This window comes from Protopterus annectens, chromosome 6.part0, assembly GCF_019279795.1.
Source record: "Protopterus annectens isolate FY-2018-M chromosome 6.part0, PAN1.0, whole genome shotgun sequence".
In the NCBI taxonomy this organism is placed as follows: domain Eukaryota; kingdom Metazoa; phylum Chordata; order Ceratodontiformes; family Protopteridae; genus Protopterus; species Protopterus annectens.
Genome location: NC_056737.1, coordinates 1,144,736,224 through 1,144,754,327, shown reverse-complemented (window position 1 = coordinate 1,144,754,327; position 18,104 = coordinate 1,144,736,224). Strand labels below are relative to the sequence as shown.

The window sequence follows — 18,104 nt, the reverse complement described above, 5'->3', positions numbered from 1 at the left end:
TCTCTTGAGGCACTCCTAAAAATGGAGAACATCGATATCTGTGCAGTAACTGAGACCTGGTTCAAGACTCCAGAGAGCACCCCTGCAATACCAGGCTACAACTCTTACCACATTTTTTGTCACCAAACTAGGATCGAAACACTAAAGGTGGAGGAGTGTCAATATTCACCAAGGATATTCATGCCACCAGGCTAGTTGCCCAACACAATGCGTCTCAAATTCTCCAGGTGCAACTAACACTAGGTAAGCTGCAATCCAAAATGTAGCTTGCTACAGATCCCCCACCATGCCCCAAGATTCTCACTACACCTTTCTAAACATACTGGAAAATATTAAAATACAACCAAACACCCTAATACTGGGTGATTTCAACTACCCTGCCATTAACTGGGAAAACTACTTGTGTACCAACACCTTTGCTCAACGGTTCTTGGAATTCACAAATTCCAATGCCCTGGATCAACTAATCCATAGTCCCACCAGGGACTCCAATATCCTAGACCTGGTCATTACCAACATGGGAAATCAATGCTCCAGACCTATGGACACCCCCTCGTTGGTCAGGTTTGACCATAAGCTAATCACCCTTAACATCCACATCCCACCCCCACCCCCCAGTAAGGAAACCTCCATAAAAAACTTCTCCAAAGCCAACTTCATGCTACTCAAGTCAGAAGTGACAAACTTCAAGACACCTATGCAGACGGGAACTGAAAGTTCGACTTCTGAATCCTGCACTAAAGCACTGTACGAGCACATCCACTCATGCATGAATTATGCCATCCCAAATAGAACCAAGATGCTCTTCTCTAAAAAATGGAAGCCAATCTGATGGTCTCCTGCCATAAACAAACTTTGCAACAAAAGGAAGAAACTGCTGCAGAAAATAGGAAAATCCCATGATGCAAAAAACTCCCTTACTAGCCTCAGTAAGAAGCTGAGATCCCTCATAAAATTCTCCAAAGCTAGTTATGAAAATAAAATTGCCAAATATTCCAAAGACAACCACAAGGCATTCTATAACTATGTCAAGAATCTAAATGGCAATGCTCAGATTTGCTCTGAGCTGCAACAGAATGGCATTAAATATACTGATCCCAAGGATATTGCCAATATCCTGTCAGATCAATTCAGTGCCAACTTCACCCCTCTCACCCCCTAAACAGCCCATCTCAATACCAGAAGATTGCCAAATTCTGGTAATAATGGCCACACAGGTAAAAAACATGCTCTCCAAAGCTAAGAATACAGCATCCATGGGCCCAGATGACATCCCGGGCTGTGTATTACATGAACTACAAAATGAACTGGCACCTCACCTAAGTGTCATGTTTAATCATAGTCTCACCTCAGACTTTGTGCCCACTAAGTGGTGCACAGCTACAGTTATCCCACTCCACAAGGGGGGTTCAACCTTGGATCCCGGGAACTGCCACCCTATCAGTCTGACAAGCCTGATCTGCAAGGTCATGGAATGTATTATCATGGATCTTATAAACAAAGACATTGGCAACCTTCAAACACTGGACCCCACCCCGTTTGTGTTCATGAAGGGCCGATCCTGTCTCCTGAATCTGATTGACTTCTTTGAATCAGTCTCCAGAGCCATGGACGAGGGTAAGGTGGTTCACACAGCCTATCTGGACCTCGCCAAGGCGTTTGACACCATCCCCCACTCTGGAATCATAGATAGACTTACTAAGCTGGGCATTAATCCCTACGTCACTAGATGGGTTGCCAACTGGCTTACTGACAGAACCCATAGTGTAAAAGTAGCTGACTCCAAATCCAGCTCCAGACAAGTGAAAAGTGAAGTACCTCAGAGTTCAGTCCTGGGACCGCTCTTGTTTGGCATCTACTTCTCTGAAGTACAGGCCAACATTAAGGGAATCTGGCTAACAAAGTTCGCAGATGACTGCAAACTGGGAGCCATTACTGAATCCCCAAATGATGCGGATACTCTACAAAAGGACCTTACAGAAACAGATGCTTGGTGCCAGAGCCATGGGCTCAAGCTCAATGCCAAGAAATGTGTAGTTATCCCCTTTGGGAAAAAACATGTATCCGTGAATTACCACATAGGTGGCAGTACACTAAACACTGAAAGTGTGATGAGAGACTTAGGGACACAGGTGGACAGCAGTCTCACCTTTGATAACCACATCGCCACAACAGTCAAGAAATCCTTCTATGTGGCACACCTCATCACTAAGGGCTTTTCATCCAGAAAAAAGAAGGTCATTGTCCCACTATACTCTTCCCTCATTAGACCCATTATAGAATACAATACCCCATTTGGTATGTAACTCTCAAGACATCTGCAACAACTGGAAAGGCCGCAGAAGTACCCCACTAAAAGAATCACAGGCCTAAAGCAGATGCCCTATGCTGACCGCCTTAAAAAATTCCAGCTATACTCTGTCACATATCGTCTACTCAATGGCGATCTCTGCTTAACATACAAGGCCATGTCAAACCCAGAGCTGTTGGGCATGCTACACTTAAAGAAATCCCAATCCCCTAGAAGCCACACGCTCCAGGGATCTAAACTTTGTCATCACAATAAACAAAACATGCTGGAGGGATAGGTTCCTGACCCAGAGACTCCCCAGACTCTGGGATAGACTACCCATACATGTCAAGCAGAGCGCCTCTTTGGCCCTCTACAAAAGGAACCTTGATGACTGGATGGGAGAAAGAAAATTCACCCCGGGGATCATGTTAGTTGCCCTGCTAGACAGGGGTCCAGTGAAGTAAATAGTGTAGGAAGAAATTGACAGGGAATTGGTATGGCTAGGCTTGTAAGCTTCTAAGATTATTTTAATTCATTTATGAAGCTGTTTAATATTTCATCACATAAGAAATGCTCTGCTTCCTTTTAGATAACAGCTCTTTGCAGGGTAAGTACAGTTATTATTCTGTTTGGAATGCCATTAAATCAATTAGATATACTGTAGAACAGCCTCTTATTTTGCAAAAGTTAAGTTTTGAGTTAGTTTCCTAGATAATATTAGGTTCCTTATAATTGTCCATTTTTTCCTTTAGTTTGTGTGTGTTGGTGGTAGCTCAAAGAGAATGAAGGCCTTTGCACAGTTCATACAAGAGGAACTTAATCTGAAAGATGGAAGACGTGAAGTTGAGAATATCTGTGCTGGAGCAGACAGATACTCCATGTATAAAACAGGACCTGTGCTCTCCATCAGCGTGAGTCTTAAACAACATTGCACTTAAAACCTGAAACTAGAAAAGCTATATATATTAAAATATGTTCTTGCATCTAAAAATGATTCAGTATACAGTCTCTAGATTTAAACCTATGGTAATCATCTTGTTTAATATTGGAATAATTGCTGGATCCAGTGGAAACACGTTCGGTATGATTATAACATACTGCAGTATTATCTCTGTTTGCATAGCAGTATTTCACCTTGGTGACTCTTTCTGGCAGTCTGAGTTTATGAAGCTCACCTGCTACATGATATTATATATATATGTGCTGCCAGGAAAAGACAATTGTCCATCTAGTGAGACCAATCTACAATGCAGCTTATGCAAGTCATCTGCCATATGGCCCTCATCCCACCATCTATTCCAGGTTGCTTTGAAGGACCCCGGGGCACAAAACATTACAGTAATCTTGTAATTTGCTCCATAGATTCATAGGTTCATAGGTAGGTACTAGGCTATCTGCCCAAAGGCATTTATAAGCCTAGCCAGAATGTGTTGGCTTTCACCGCCCCCTTAGATTAGTTCCCTGTGCCTCTGTCCAGCAGAGCCACTGAAGTGATCCCAGGAGTAAACTTTCTGTTTCCCATCCATTCATCAAGGTTTATCTTGAAGAGTGTTAGCAAGGAGCTTTGCCTAATGTAGATTGGAATCTTGTTCCAAAGCATGGAAAGTCTGTGGGACAGGAATCTATCCCTCCAGCATGTCCTATTTATTGTTTTGGTGAGGTTTAGATCCCTACAGCGTGTGGCTCGAGGGGATAATGTTTTCTTTAGGTGGAGCATGTCCATCAATTCTGGGTTGGACATGGCTTTGTATGTCAGGCAGAGATCACCTCTAAGCAGGTGGTATGCAACCGAGTACAGCTGGATTTTCTTCATTCGAGCTGCATGGGGCATCTGTTTTAGGCCATTGATCCTCTTGGTGGGTACTTCTGTGGTCTTTCCAGATGTTGCAGGTGTCTTGTTAGGTACATCCCAAATGGAGTGTTGTTCTCTATGATGGGTCTGATGAGTGATGAGTAGAGGGGCACAATGACCTCCTTTGATCTGGATGCAAACCCTTTTGTGATTAGGTGGGCCACATAGAAGGATTTTCTAACCACTTTGACAACGTGATTATCAAAGGAGAGATTACTATCTACTTGGGTCCCACGATCCCTTATATTCTCCAATACTGTCTCTGCAGAAATGTATTTTCTAATGTTAATACTGAACTTTACATCTTCTTTCTGGTAGGTAAGACCTACCTCCCTCTTCTGTCTTTCCTCTTAAGCTACATTCCATCACACTGTCTCCCCAAGTATCTTCTGCAACCATATTTTGCTTGACCTACTTTTCTGTACTATCCAAAAGTAAAGACAGATCTGCATCCTCTGACCACTCCTTGCGCCCTTTTCCTTCACTTGCTATAGATCCACTGTAGTATTCCTTATTGTTTCAATGAGGTAGAGGCCATTTTTCTTGACAAGGACTTGAAGTGAACACAGTTCTTCAACTGTTGCCTTAGTGAGTTATAAAGAGGTATTATTGCCTCTGTCTTATTGAAGTCTGTTCTATAAAGATATAGCCCAGCATCTTAGTGGCGTTAGTCATAGCCCTCAACTTTTGAATTTGTTGGTTCTTTTATGCTATGACTGTCGCTCTAAAGACTTTTTTCCCAGCTTTGTATTTTTTATGGTTACTCCTCCTGGATGGCATTTCTATTTGACATTATCACATTTGGTTTTACACTTTGACATTATCTAAGCTAAGGAAAATATTTTATACTTCATTGTATTAAAAATTAGGTACCACTTCTTAGTCCATTTTGCTGACCTCCTCAGTTCCTTAAAAGGCTTGTTCCTCACTTCTCCACTGACCCTTTTATCATAGTTGTCTCAACAAATTGGATGAATCTGTTCTCAGTGCTGTCTGATAGAAGCACAACAAAAGGCACTGGTCTCAAGATGAACCGCTATAGAACACAAGTCACATATCTTTCCTTTCATAGGTTCCCACTAACTCTGGCAGTTTCTCCTTGCTACCTTTCTATCTATTTAAGCAACTTCTGTCATAGCTGCCTTTTTCACATTAGGTCAGGGTGTCATATCAACAGTAGCCATTATATAGAGCCAATATTCACACTGTGAGGTGGCTAGCCCTGCCACAGTTGTTTTTCCATAAAACACACACACACACACACACACACACACACACACACACACACACACACACACACACACACACCACCCCCTATGTCCAGTTTACAGTGTCCAATCCAGCATTATTATTTATCTGTATTGTTTAATGTTTGTTAAATGGGAAATTCCAAATTGACAGTACAACATTTTAGTAGAGATCCAGGATAAATGCTTTACAAAGTATTGTTATAGGTTCATAAGTGTTTACTAGGCTACAAGGGCCTTTTTAAGCCTAGCCCTGCATCCCAAATCTCTGACAAGTTCTGATACCCTTAATAAGTGTAAGCAGGGACCTGGGAGATGAGCCATTAACAGGTTGCCTGAGTCCATTAGATACATAGGTGCCAAACCAGGAATGAATTTCCATTTTACCATCCAATTGTCGAAGTTGCACTTGAATTGGGTGAGGGAGGGGACACTGCTTCACATGGATGGGGAGCCTTTTCCATAGACAAGGTAGTCTCTAGGATACATACCTATCTCTCCAGCTTGTCCTATTTATATCACATACAAGGTTTAAGTCTTTAGAATAGGAAATTCTGGTGCTGTTTGTTTTTTGAATATGCAGGAGGTCCATCAGAGTGAGGTTTGACAATGTCCTGCTCCAGGCATAGATCTCCCCTCAAAAGCTTCTAGGAGACAGAATACGGGATTAGGGTATTGAGGAGGTCTGCATAAGACATTTTACTTACGCCCTGCATTCTTTTAGTGAGGAACCTCTATGGACATTCCAATTGTTGGATATGTCTGGTTAGGTCCATACCAAAGGGAGCATTGTACTCAATGAGAGGTCTGATGAATGCCGAATTCAGTGGAGCAATGACTTCTTTGGACTTTGATGCCATACCTTGGTTTATAAGTTACACAACATAAAGTGATTTCCTCAATACTGTAGACACATGATGATCAAAAGATAGATTACTATGTCCCCGACTACTGGCTCAACTCTAAGGGGTGTGTTGTTAATGTGATAGTTACCAGGGATGGATGACTTCCCAAAGGATACTATTATGCATGCAAACATTACAGGGGGCATCATATCATCTGGGTTTCTTTTGATAAGTTTATGTATATCTCAGTCATAGAATGGGATTAGGTTGGAATCATATAACTTGTCTGCCTTGAACTCCATCTTGATTCTTATCCAGCAGGTAAATATTTTTCAGCAGATCAAAGCAGTCTTTCCTTATAGAATCATAAGATCATATGAAGTTATTAGGCTAATGGCCCTGAGGCCTTTATAAGCTCAACCAAGAGTTTATTCCTAAAAAGAAACCTCAGTCACCACCTGTCACCCCTGTCAATAAGAGACACAGATGGAACCCCTGGGACAAATTTATGGTTTCCCATCCACTCATCAAGGTTGTGCTTGAAGAGGGTTAGCATGGTACTCGGTTTGACATGTATGGGAAGTCTATTTCAGAAATGGGGCAGCCTCTGAGAGACAAACCTGTCTCTCCAGCAGGTTTTGTTGATGTCACATATTAGATTCAGGCCTTTCAAGCAGGTAATGCGCAAGAAGTTAGACTTACGGATATGGAGCATCTCTAATAAACCAGGGTCCGAGATTGCCTTGTAGGTGAGACACAGATCACCTCTGAGCAACCTATATGATACCAAGTAGAGTGATAGTGATTTGAGCCTGTCAGCGTAGGATAGCTGTTGGAGGCCATGGATTCTGTTTTTGAGGTATTTCTGTGGCCTTTCCAATTCATGCAGATGTACATACCAAATGAGGCGTTATATTCAATTATTCGTCTAATGAGGGAGGCGTATACAGAGGTAATAACCTCCTTTTTTCTGGATGCAGTCCCTTTATTTATGAGATGAACCAAGTAAAAGGCCTTTCTGACCACTGCAGCTACATGATGGTTGAATGTGAGATTGTTATTAACCTGAGTACCCAGGAATGTCACCACAGGTTATGTGTTTAGGGGGTTGCCGTTGATGTGGTAATCAGTAGGTGCCGTGTTTTTGCCGAATGATATGATGATATATTTTTTGGATTTATCTTAGGGCCATGACTTTGGCACCAGTCATTAGTTGCTGTGAGACCCTCTTCCAGTATGTTAGCATCATCTGGTGAGTCAATGACAGCACCCAACTTACAGTCGACCACAAACTTGGTCAGCGACAGGCCTTTTGTCTTTGCCTGGACTTCGGAGAAGTAGATGCCAGGCAGTAGGGGTCCCAGGACAGATCTCTGAGGAACTCCACTAGTGACAGGTCTGCTATCGGATATGGAGGCACCTATTTTGACCTTGAGGGTCCTGTTGGTGAGCAAATTGATCACCCACCTGATGAGATTGGGATTTATGCCAAGTTGTGTTAGCTTTTCAATGATGGTCGACCTGAGGATTGTGTCAAAGGCCTTGGCCAAGTCAAGGTAAGCTGTATGTACTACTTTCCTTCATCCAGAGCCTTGGTGACAGTCTCAAAGACATCAACCAGGTTCAACAGGCAAGAGTTGCCCTTGATGAATCTGAACTAGGTGGGGTCAAGTGCTTGGAGATTGCCTATGTCCTTGTTTATGAGAGCCATAATAATACGCTCCATGGGGCGATAGTTTCCAGGGTCAGTAGTGGCACCACCTTTGTGCAAGAAGATGACAACGGCAGTTCTCCACTCTACTGGGATGAAGCCTGTACTTAGGGTGTGGTCAAATAGGGTGCGCAATGGCGAAGCCAGTTCTTGCTGGAGATGGCACAAAATAAAGCCTGGGATACGATCAGGTCCCATGGAAGTTGTGTTTTTTGCCTTGGATAGGCCTTTAACACTCAATCTACAGAGATGTGAGGAGTGGGACAAGTATTGGGGATGTTCAAAGGGCTTTTGTGGGGGGACAGGGGTGAAGTTTGCACTGAACTTATATGCTAGCAGGTTAGCTAAGTCAACAGGATTAGTGTCGGTGATACTGTTAAATACTAATTTGGAACAAACCTGAGCTTTGCCATGGAGGTTCCTGACTTAACTGAAGAAGGCTTTGTGGTTTCCCTTTGTTTTGGAGGCATTCAGTAACTTCTCCAGAACTTTCTATGCTACTGATGTTAGAATTACAGGTGTGTAGTTTCCTAAATCAGTTCTCTGCACAACCACATGTGTGGCCTGCCTAGAGCCTCTGAAGCCTCAAGGTTGCTGAGTGCCTGAAGAATTCTGTCAGGGTATCTATAAAAACATTTACAACATTTCTTAGGATTCCAAGAGATATCCTCGAATTCCCCATTACGACTATAGTTCATAGTTAAGTTTTAGAATAGCTGCCCTTCTGCTGCCCTTAAGCCTAGCCAATTTTCCCAAGGTGAGAGCCAAACTATGCCTTGTGTTTGTCAGGTAAACACCTTAACCATTATGCCAACCCCCTACTTCTAATAATGGTGATAATAATAATAATAATGACAACCTACAGCTAGAAAGAAAGAAAGAAAGAATGATCTAACACATCAGAGAGAAAAAAAAAGAAAAACATAATGTTTTGTAACAAAATGTAATACTTTGATAAACTGCTTGATTGGGTAAAGAAAAAATGAATTACTAGTTGAGCTATTTTCATATAAAAAGGCACAAACATTTCTGATAATCGTCTATGAAAGGGGATGTAGTCTAAAAAGTATGTTGGTTAATAGCTTCTTCTAAAGATCAAATTATAAATTACTTTCAAGCATATGGGATACATGAGTACATACCCTTGTGGAAGTTGTATTTCTTATGATTTTATTTTTAATACTTTTAATAAGATTAATTTGATTAGTTCTGAGTGATTAGGTAGATTTAATTGTAAGCAGCTGTTGTAATTTATGCCCTGATATGCTCACGCAACATATTTTATATTAGACAGAAAAACAGAAGATTGCATTAGCACATTAGGGACATAAACATGTTAGAAATGAGAGCTCTGTGACTGGCCTTTTTTGTTTGTTATGACGCTAAACACAAAAGGAGGGGGTGTATCCATATTCATCAAGGATACCTACACCTCCAGGTTAGTGGCGCAGCATGATACCTCCGAGATCATCCATGTGCAACTAACATCAGGCAAATCTGCAATGCAAATTGTGGCCTGCTACAGATCACCCTCCATGACCCAGGACCACCACTCCACCTTTCTGGAGACACTGGAAAACATTGGTTGTTTTGGACCATTTCTAGCTCTTTTGAAGTTCCCTGTTTAAAATCTGCCTCTGGGCATTTTTTCTGGCTATACTGCTCAGACAAGCTCCTCGTGGTCCTGCAGAGTGGTCCTAGTTACAGAGAACTCAGAAAAGCGACTACTTTCTGGATTTAAGTATATTTGCTGTTTTTTTACTTGAAATTGCTTCTCTAGCTTACCCTAAACCAGCTTAAACTGTTTTTTTAGCTGTTTGCTGCATTATTTCAATATCTGCACTTAAAGTTACTTTTTAGTCGAATTTGATCGAAAGTTTGTTTGTTTGTTTGTTTAATTTAACTGTTGAGGCTGCCCACTAAAGTGTGCTAGCCTGTGTAACTGATTTATTACTGTTTCTGCATTTTCTGTGTGTTTCTATCTAAAACAAAAAAAAAATCCTTGTTTTACCGCCTCTCCTCGACTAGTTTAGACCAGTTTACAGGCATTGCTGTATTCTGGGCTGTGGTGTAGTTCCTGTGTTGTCCATTACCTTACTTGGATAGAAGGAAGTTTCTTTGCTCACCAGTGGGAGTGGGGAGCCTTGAGCAGCCTACCTGTCCCTGTAGGAAGTGACCTCAGCTCAAGAGCTGTAGTAATTGGTTGTTTTGGACCATTTCTAGCTCTTTTGAAGTTCCTGTTTAAAATCCACCTCTGGGCATTTTTTTCTGGCTATACTGCTCAGACAAGCTCCTCGTGGTCCTGCAGAGTGGTCCTAGCTACAGAGAACTCAGAAAAGCGACTACTTTCTGGATTTAAGTATCTTTGCTGTTTTTTTACTTGAAATTGCTTCTCTAGCTTACCCTAAACAAGCTTAAACTGTTTTTAGCTGTTTGCTGCATTATTTCAATATCTGCACTTAAAGTTACTTTTTAGTCGAATTTGATCGAAAGTTTGTTTGTTTAATTTAACTGTTTTGGCTGCCCACTAAAGTGTGCTAGCCTGTGTAACTGGTTTATTACTGTTTCTGCATTTTCTGTGTGTTTCTATCTAAAAACAAAAAAAATACAAAAAAATAATCCTTTTTTTCCGCCTCTCCTCAACTAGTTTAGACCAGTTTACAGGCATTGCTGTATTCTGGGCTGTGGTGTAGTTCCTGTGTTGTCCATTACCTTACTTGGATAGAAGGAAGTTTCTTTGCTCACCAGTGGGAGTGGGGAGCCTTGAGCAGCCTACCTGTCCCTGTAGGAAGTGACCTCAGCACAAGAGCTGTAGTAATTGGTTGTTTTGGACCATTTCTAGCTCTTTTGAAGTTCCCTGTTTAAAATCCGCCTCTGGGTGTTTTTTTTCTGGCTATACTGCTCAGACAAGCTCCTCGTGGTCCTGCAGAGTGGTCCTAGCTACAGAGAACTCAGAAAAGCGACTACTTTCTGGATTTAAGTATCTTTGCTATTTTTTACTTGAAATTGCTTCTTTAGCTTACCCTAAACAAGCTTAAACTGTTTTTTTAGCTGTTTGCTGCATTATTTCAATATCTGCACTTAAAGTTACTTTTTAGTCGAATTTGATCGAAAGTTTGTTTGTTTGTTTGTTTGTTTAATTTAACTGTTGAGGCTGCCCACTAAAGTGTGCTAGCCTGTGTAACTGATTTATCACTGTTTCTGCATTTTCTGTGTGTTTCTATCTAAAAACAAAAAAACAAAAAAATAATCCTTGTTTTCCCGCCTCTCCTCGACTAGTTTAGACCAATTTACAGGCATTGCTGTATTCTGGGCTGTGGTGTAGTTCCTGTGTTGTCCATTACCTTACTTGGATAGAAGGAAGTTTCTTTGCTCACCAGTGGGAGTGGGGAGCCTTGAGCAGCCTACCTGTCCCTGTAGGAAGTGACCTCAGCACAAGAGCTGTAGTAATTGGTTGTTTTGGACCATTTCTAGCTCTTTTGAAGTTCCCTGTTTAAAATCCACCTCTGGGCTTTTGCGTGGTTGTAAAGCGCCAGTTAAACAAGGTTAAACTTCTTCTGGCTCCGCCAAGTCTGCTTTTCAAATTTTCCCTTAAGGAAGCTCTACTCTTAGTATAATCAGACTACTCGCTATATTATAAGCCTAGCACTTGTTCTCAAAACTTCTCTACTAAGTAAGCACTCTCGTACTAAGTAAGCACTACATCCACCTACCACCCCTGTGAATATCCACTTCCCTTAAAGGCACAGCACTCCCTTATGCTGTTCTAGCATGTCGAGTGGTAGATTACTGGCGTCCTCTCCAGTTCAGCTGGTTAATCTGGGTATCTTGAGACAATGCTACAATTGTCTCATGTACACAGACAACCCTCTCCTCCTCCCAACAAACACAAATACATGTGAGAGATGCAACTATATAGCCAAACTGGAGGCTGAACTCTCTCAACTCAGGGCTGGCATGACCAGACAGGAGGAGATGGTAACCACACACACAACAAACCCAGTCCCACATAGACCTACCACAACTGCAAACCAAACACATAAAACACAAAGACATACTCTGAGGCTCTAATAAAAACTTACCAAAACAACAGAGGCTCCCAAAGCAGACATCCAAAAATCCACCACCTCAAAACAAAACACATGCAACACATACTTCAATAAATCAGTGTGTCAATCAATCACAACCCTTAAGGCCAAACACCATGCCTGATACACTAGTAATAGGTGACTCTATAGTCAGACACACTGATGTCCCACTTACCAGGCTGAACAAGGAGAGGGTGACTGTGAGCTGCCTATCGGGAGCTAGGATCCGCCACATAACACACACACTCAGGTCACTCCAAAGCAAGTACAAATATGACTCCATCATTGTCCATGCTGGCGTGAATGACCTGAGACGTACCTCCCTGGACTACATGAAAAGAGACATAGAGGAGCTCTCTGATTATGTAGCCCAGGCTGGTATGACCCTGACCCTGAGTAGCATCTTGCCCTCACCAAGAATGATGCCACAATACAAAGACAAGATGATCAGCTTTAATAATTGGCTCAAGTACTGGTGTCATTCTAAGGGGATCCAATGTCTGTCTGCCTGGGATGACATGTTGGACAAGCCACGCTGCTTTGCAAGGGATGGCTTGCACCTGTCACCACTGGGCTTCCGGATATTGGCTAAGGCTCTTGCCATCCCCATAGTGCCTTTTTTATGCAAGGCTCAAAAGACAAACCCACCTCCTTAGAAAACAAAAATGGAAAAAAACTAAGGGTAATGCTGCTCAATGCCAGAAGTCTAAATCTCAAGATGCAGGCACTCAATGCACTCCTCAGTATGGAGAACATTGACGTCTGCGCAGTAACTGAAACCTGGTTCAAGGCTCCTGAGAGCACCCCAGCGCTACCAGGCTATACCTCATATCATGCTTTTCGGCCCCAAAACCCGGGCGAACCACAAGGAGGGGAGTGTCCATATTCATCAAGGACACCCACACCTCCAGGTTAGTAGCAACAAATGAAGCATCGGAGACCATACAGGTGCAACTAACCATAGGCAAAACTGCTATACAACTGGTAGCATGTTACAGACCACCCTCCCAATCTCAGGAACCCCACTCAGCCTTCCTGAAGACATTGGAGGATATGAATGTATCACAAAATACCATCATACTGGGAGACTTCAACTACCCAAACATAGATTGGGTACATTATTCTAGCCCTAACACCCTAGCCCAAAGGTTCCTGGAATTCATAAATTCAAATGCACTGGAACAACTAGTCACCTCTCCCACTAGGGAGATAATATACTAGACCTGATCATCACAAACATGGGGACAAAATGCTCCACACCCGAGGTATACCCCTCACTAGTGAGATCTGACCACAAACTAATCACCCTGGATATACATATCCCACCTCCACCCCAGCACAAAAGACCACAGTGAAAAACTTCTCAAAAGCAGACTTCACTCTTCTTAAGACTGAGATGGTATCCTTTAAGCCCACTGGGCCAGTGGATACCACATCCCACAATGCCGAATCCTTCATAAATGCTTTCTATGGACATCTCCAAGAATGCATGGATCATGCAATCCCAAATAAATCCAAGTCCCTCTCCACCAAAGGCAAGCGTCCTGTCTGGTGGACCCCAGCCATTAACAAATTGTATAACAAAAGAAGGAAGCTACTGCACAACAGAGCAAAATCCCATAAAGGGAAGACATCTCTGATCAACACTAGCAGAAAACTACGTTCTCTTATAAAAACATCCAAGGCCAGCTTTGAGAGAAAAATCGCTAAGGACACTAAAGATAACCACAAAGCCTTCTTCAGCTATGTTAGAAACCTGGAAACCCTCAGATATGCTCAGAGTTAGTTCACAACAACAAAAAATACACTGAACCCACAGATATTGCCAATATTCTGGCTGACAGGTTCAGTGCAAATTTCTGCCCTCCCTCACCCCCAAAAGAAGAAATACTTATCCCAGCTGAATGTAATCTCCCTGTCATCTCAGATGTTCAAGTGAGAGCTGCCCTCAACAAAGCTAAAAACACAGCATCAATGGGACCTGACGGTATCCCGGGTTGCGTGCTACGTGAACTCCAAGAGGAGCTAAACCCGCACATAAAAATGCTATTTAACCTTAGCCTTACTACAGGATATGTACCTGAACACTGGCGTACAGCAACAGTAGTCCCACTCCACAAAGGGGGTACCTCTACAGACCCTGGGAACTACCGCCCCATAAGCTTAACCAGCCTGGTCTGCAAAGCTATGGAAAGAATCATTATGGAACTCATAAACAGAGACATTGGGGACCTACAGACACTTGACCCCACCCAGTTCGGCTTTGTGAAGGGCAGATCCTGCCTTTTGAACCTGATTGACTTTTTCAAAACAGTCACTAGAGCCATTGATGAGGGCAAAGCAGTCCATACAGCCTACCTGGACTTGGCTAAGGCCTTCGACACAATACCCTACTCAGGCATCATAGATAAGCTCAACAGCTTAAACGTAAACCCTTATGTCACTAGATGGGTTGCAAACTGGCTAAAGGACAGAACCCATAAAGTTAAAATCGCTGGAGCAATGTCAGACTCAAAGCCAGTCACAAGTGGTGTCCCACAGGGATCTGTCCTGGGACCCCTCTTGTTCGGCATTTATTTCTCAGATGTTAAAGCAAACATGGAAGGGTTGTGGCTGACAAAGTTCGCAGATGACTGCAAACTAGGCCATAGTCGATACACCAGCGACACATACATCCTACAAAAGGCCTCACAGAAATGGACAACTGGTGCGGAGTCATGGCCTTAAACTAAATGCCAAAAATGTATAGTCATCCCTTTGGGAAAACAAAGTACCCACAAATTATCACATAGACAGCAACCAACTGAGTACGGAAAAAGTAATCAGAGACCTAGGGACCCAAGTCGACAGTGACCTCTCATTTGACACCCACGTTGCCAAAGTGGTTAGAAAAACATTCTACCTTGCACACCTTATCATGAAGGGATTCACATCCAGATCCAAGGATGTCATTGTACCCCTATACTCCTCCCTCATCAGACCCATGATTGAGTATAATGCCCCATTTAGTATGTACCTCACCCGGCATTTGCAACAGCTAGAGAGACCACAAAAGTACCTCACCAAGAGGATCAAGGGTCTCCAACATATGTCTTATTCTGCCAGACTAAAGAAACTCCAGCTCTATTCAGCAGCATACCGCCTGCTCAGAGGTGATCTCTGCCTGACGTACAAGGCCATGTCCAATCAGGAACTGATGGACATGCTCCACCTCAAAAAATCCAAATCCATCAGAACCATGAGAGCTAAAGACTTAAACCTCGGTACAAGTATAAATAGGACATGCTGGAGGGATAGATTCATAACCCAGAGGCTTCCCATGCTCTGGAACAAGATCCCAGTTCATGTTAGGCAGAGCCCCTCACTGACTCTCTTCAAGAGAAATCTTGATGAGTGGATGGGAGATTGTAAGTTTACCCCAGGGGTCACATCTGTGTCACTACTAGACAGGGGCACAGTAAAACCAATTCTATTATATAAGGGGACCTTCACTGTGTCACTATTAGACAAAGGCACAGTATTCTAAATCTATTCTGTGCATTTTTGTACCATTTCATGGGGTGGCGAAAGCCACATCACTATGGCTAGGCTTACAAATGCCCCAGGGCAGATAGCCTAGTACTAAACTATGAAACTAGGAAACTATGAAACTATGAAGGTCCTACCAAACACCCTGATATTGGGCGATTTCAATTACCCTACCGTTAACTGGGAAAATTACTCAAGTACAAACTCCCAGGTCCAGCGCTTCCTGGAATTTGTCAACTCAAATGCCCTGGATCAGCTGGTAAACTCCCCTACCAGTGGTGAAAACATATTGGACCTGGTCATCACCAACATGGGCAACAGGTGTTCTACACTGGAGGTCAACCCATCACTGGTTAGATCAGACCATAAACTGATCACTCTAGATATCCACAACACCACCACCTCCAACCAAGGAAACCACAGTGAAAAACTTTTCTATAGCAAACTTCACCTTACTTAAGACAGAGGTGGTAAGTTTCACAGCCCCCACGCTAAAGGATAACAGTGTCCAAGATGCAGGAACCTTTACAAATGCACTCTATGAGCACCTACAAGGATGCATGGATCGTACCATCCCTAGAAAAACGAAGACTCACTCCCCTAAGAGAAGGAAACCAGTCTGGTGGACCCCTGCCATAAACAAGCTATGCAATAGAAGGAGGAAATTAGTTCAGAAAAAAGCAAATCCCAAGAAGGAAAGACATCACTGATCAGTATCAGTAAGAAACTAAGGTCCCTCATAAAATCCTCCAAGGCTAACTTCGAAAGAAAAATAGCCAAGGATTCGAAAGATAACCACAAAGCCTTTTTTAGCTATGTCAAGGATCTAAGTGGCAACTCGCAGATATGCTCTGAGCTAGTGCAAAATAGCGCAAAATATACTGAACCCACCGATATTGCCAACATCCTGTCAGATAGATTCAGTGCAAACTTCACCCCCCCTCTCACCCCCCAAAAGGGCCCACAACAATACCAGAAAAGTGTACTGTCCCAAAAATCACAGACGCACAGGTAAAAACAGCCCTTTCAAAAGCCAAAAGCACAGCGTCAATGGGGCCAGATGGTGTCCCAGGCTGCACCTTGCACGAACTACAGAATGAACTAATCCCTCACCTAAACAAACTGTTCAACCTCAACCTCTCCACAGGCTACATGCCCATAGAATGGCGCACAGCAATGGTTATTCCGCTCCACAAAGGAGGGGCCATAACTGACCCTGGTAACTATCACCCCATAAGCCTGACTAGCCTGGTCTGCAAGGCTATGGAGCGCATTATCATGGAACTCATTAACAAAGACATTGGGAACCTCCAAACACTTAACCCAACCCAGTTCGGCTTTGTTAAGGGCAGATCATGCCTACTAAACCTGGTTGACTTCTTCGAGACAGTCACCAAGGCCATAGATGAGGGTAAGGTAGTTCACACAGCCTACCTTGACCTCACCAAGGCTTTTGACACCATTCCCCAATCGAGAATTATAGAAAAACTCACCAGCCTGAACATAAACCCCTATGTCACGAGATGGGTTGCCAATTGGCTTACAGACAGAACTCACACAGTAAGAATAGCGGGCTCCAGGTCCGACACTAAACCAGTCACAAGTGGTGTCCCACAAGGCTCGGTCCTGGGACCCCTACTGTTCGGCATATACTTCTCAGAAGTACAGGCAAACACAGGAGGACTATGGCTAACCAAGTTTGTCGATGACTGCAAACTGGGAGCCATAACTGACTCTCCGGCTGACACGGACATTCTCCAAAAGGGCCTTACTGAGACGGACACCTGGTGTCAAAGTCATGGACTCAAGCTAAATGCCTAAAAATGCATAGTCATCCCATTTTGGAAAAACAAAACACCCATGAATTACCACATAGGTGGCAGCCCCCTTAATACAGAAGAGGTAATAAGAGATCTGGGGACCCAGGTAGATAGTAATCTCTCCTTTGACAATCATATTGCCAAAGTAGTTAGGAAATCCTTCTATGTAGCCCATCTAATTACTAAAGGGTTTGCATCTAGAAATAAAGAGGTTATAGTGCCCTTCTACTTGTCACTCATCAGACCCATCATAGAGTACAATGCCCCATTTGGGATGTACCTCACAAGACACTTTCAACAGCTGGAAAGACCACAAAAGTACCTCACCAAGAGAACCCACCTCCATAGGTATCACAAGGGATAAGAAACTAAGAGTAATGCTACTCAACGCCAGAAGTCTAAACCTCAAGATGCACTCGAAACTCTCCTTAGCATGGAGAACATCGATATCTGTGCAGTAACAGAAACCTGGTTCAGGGCTCCCGAGAGCACCCCAGCACTACCAGATTATACCTCATACCATGCTTTTCAGCCCCAAAACTTGGACCGAACCACAAAGGAGGGAGTATCGATATTCATCAAAGATACCCACACCTCCAGGTTGGTGGCAAAGCACGAAGCATCAGAAACTATCCATGTGCAACTAACAGTGGGTAAAACTGCCTTCCAGTTTATAGCCTGCTACAGACCACCTCCCAAACCCAGGAACCCCACTGCCTT

General features: G+C 43.1%; 1 protein-coding gene across 4 annotated transcripts in view; it reads left to right on the top strand.

Annotated features, from left to right (window-relative positions):
• UPP2 (uridine phosphorylase 2) overlaps positions 1 to 18,104 on the top strand; it is a 344,136-nt gene that overhangs the window by 222,237 nt on the left and 103,795 nt on the right. For all 4 annotated transcript variants that reach the window (XM_044074766.1, XM_044074764.1, XM_044074765.1 and 1 more), the window contains one exon: positions 3,046 to 3,204. In XM_044074766.1, coding sequence (XP_043930701.1) covers positions 3,046 to 3,204 — 159 coding nt within the window. The remainder of the gene's footprint in view (positions 1 to 3,045; positions 3,205 to 18,104) is intronic.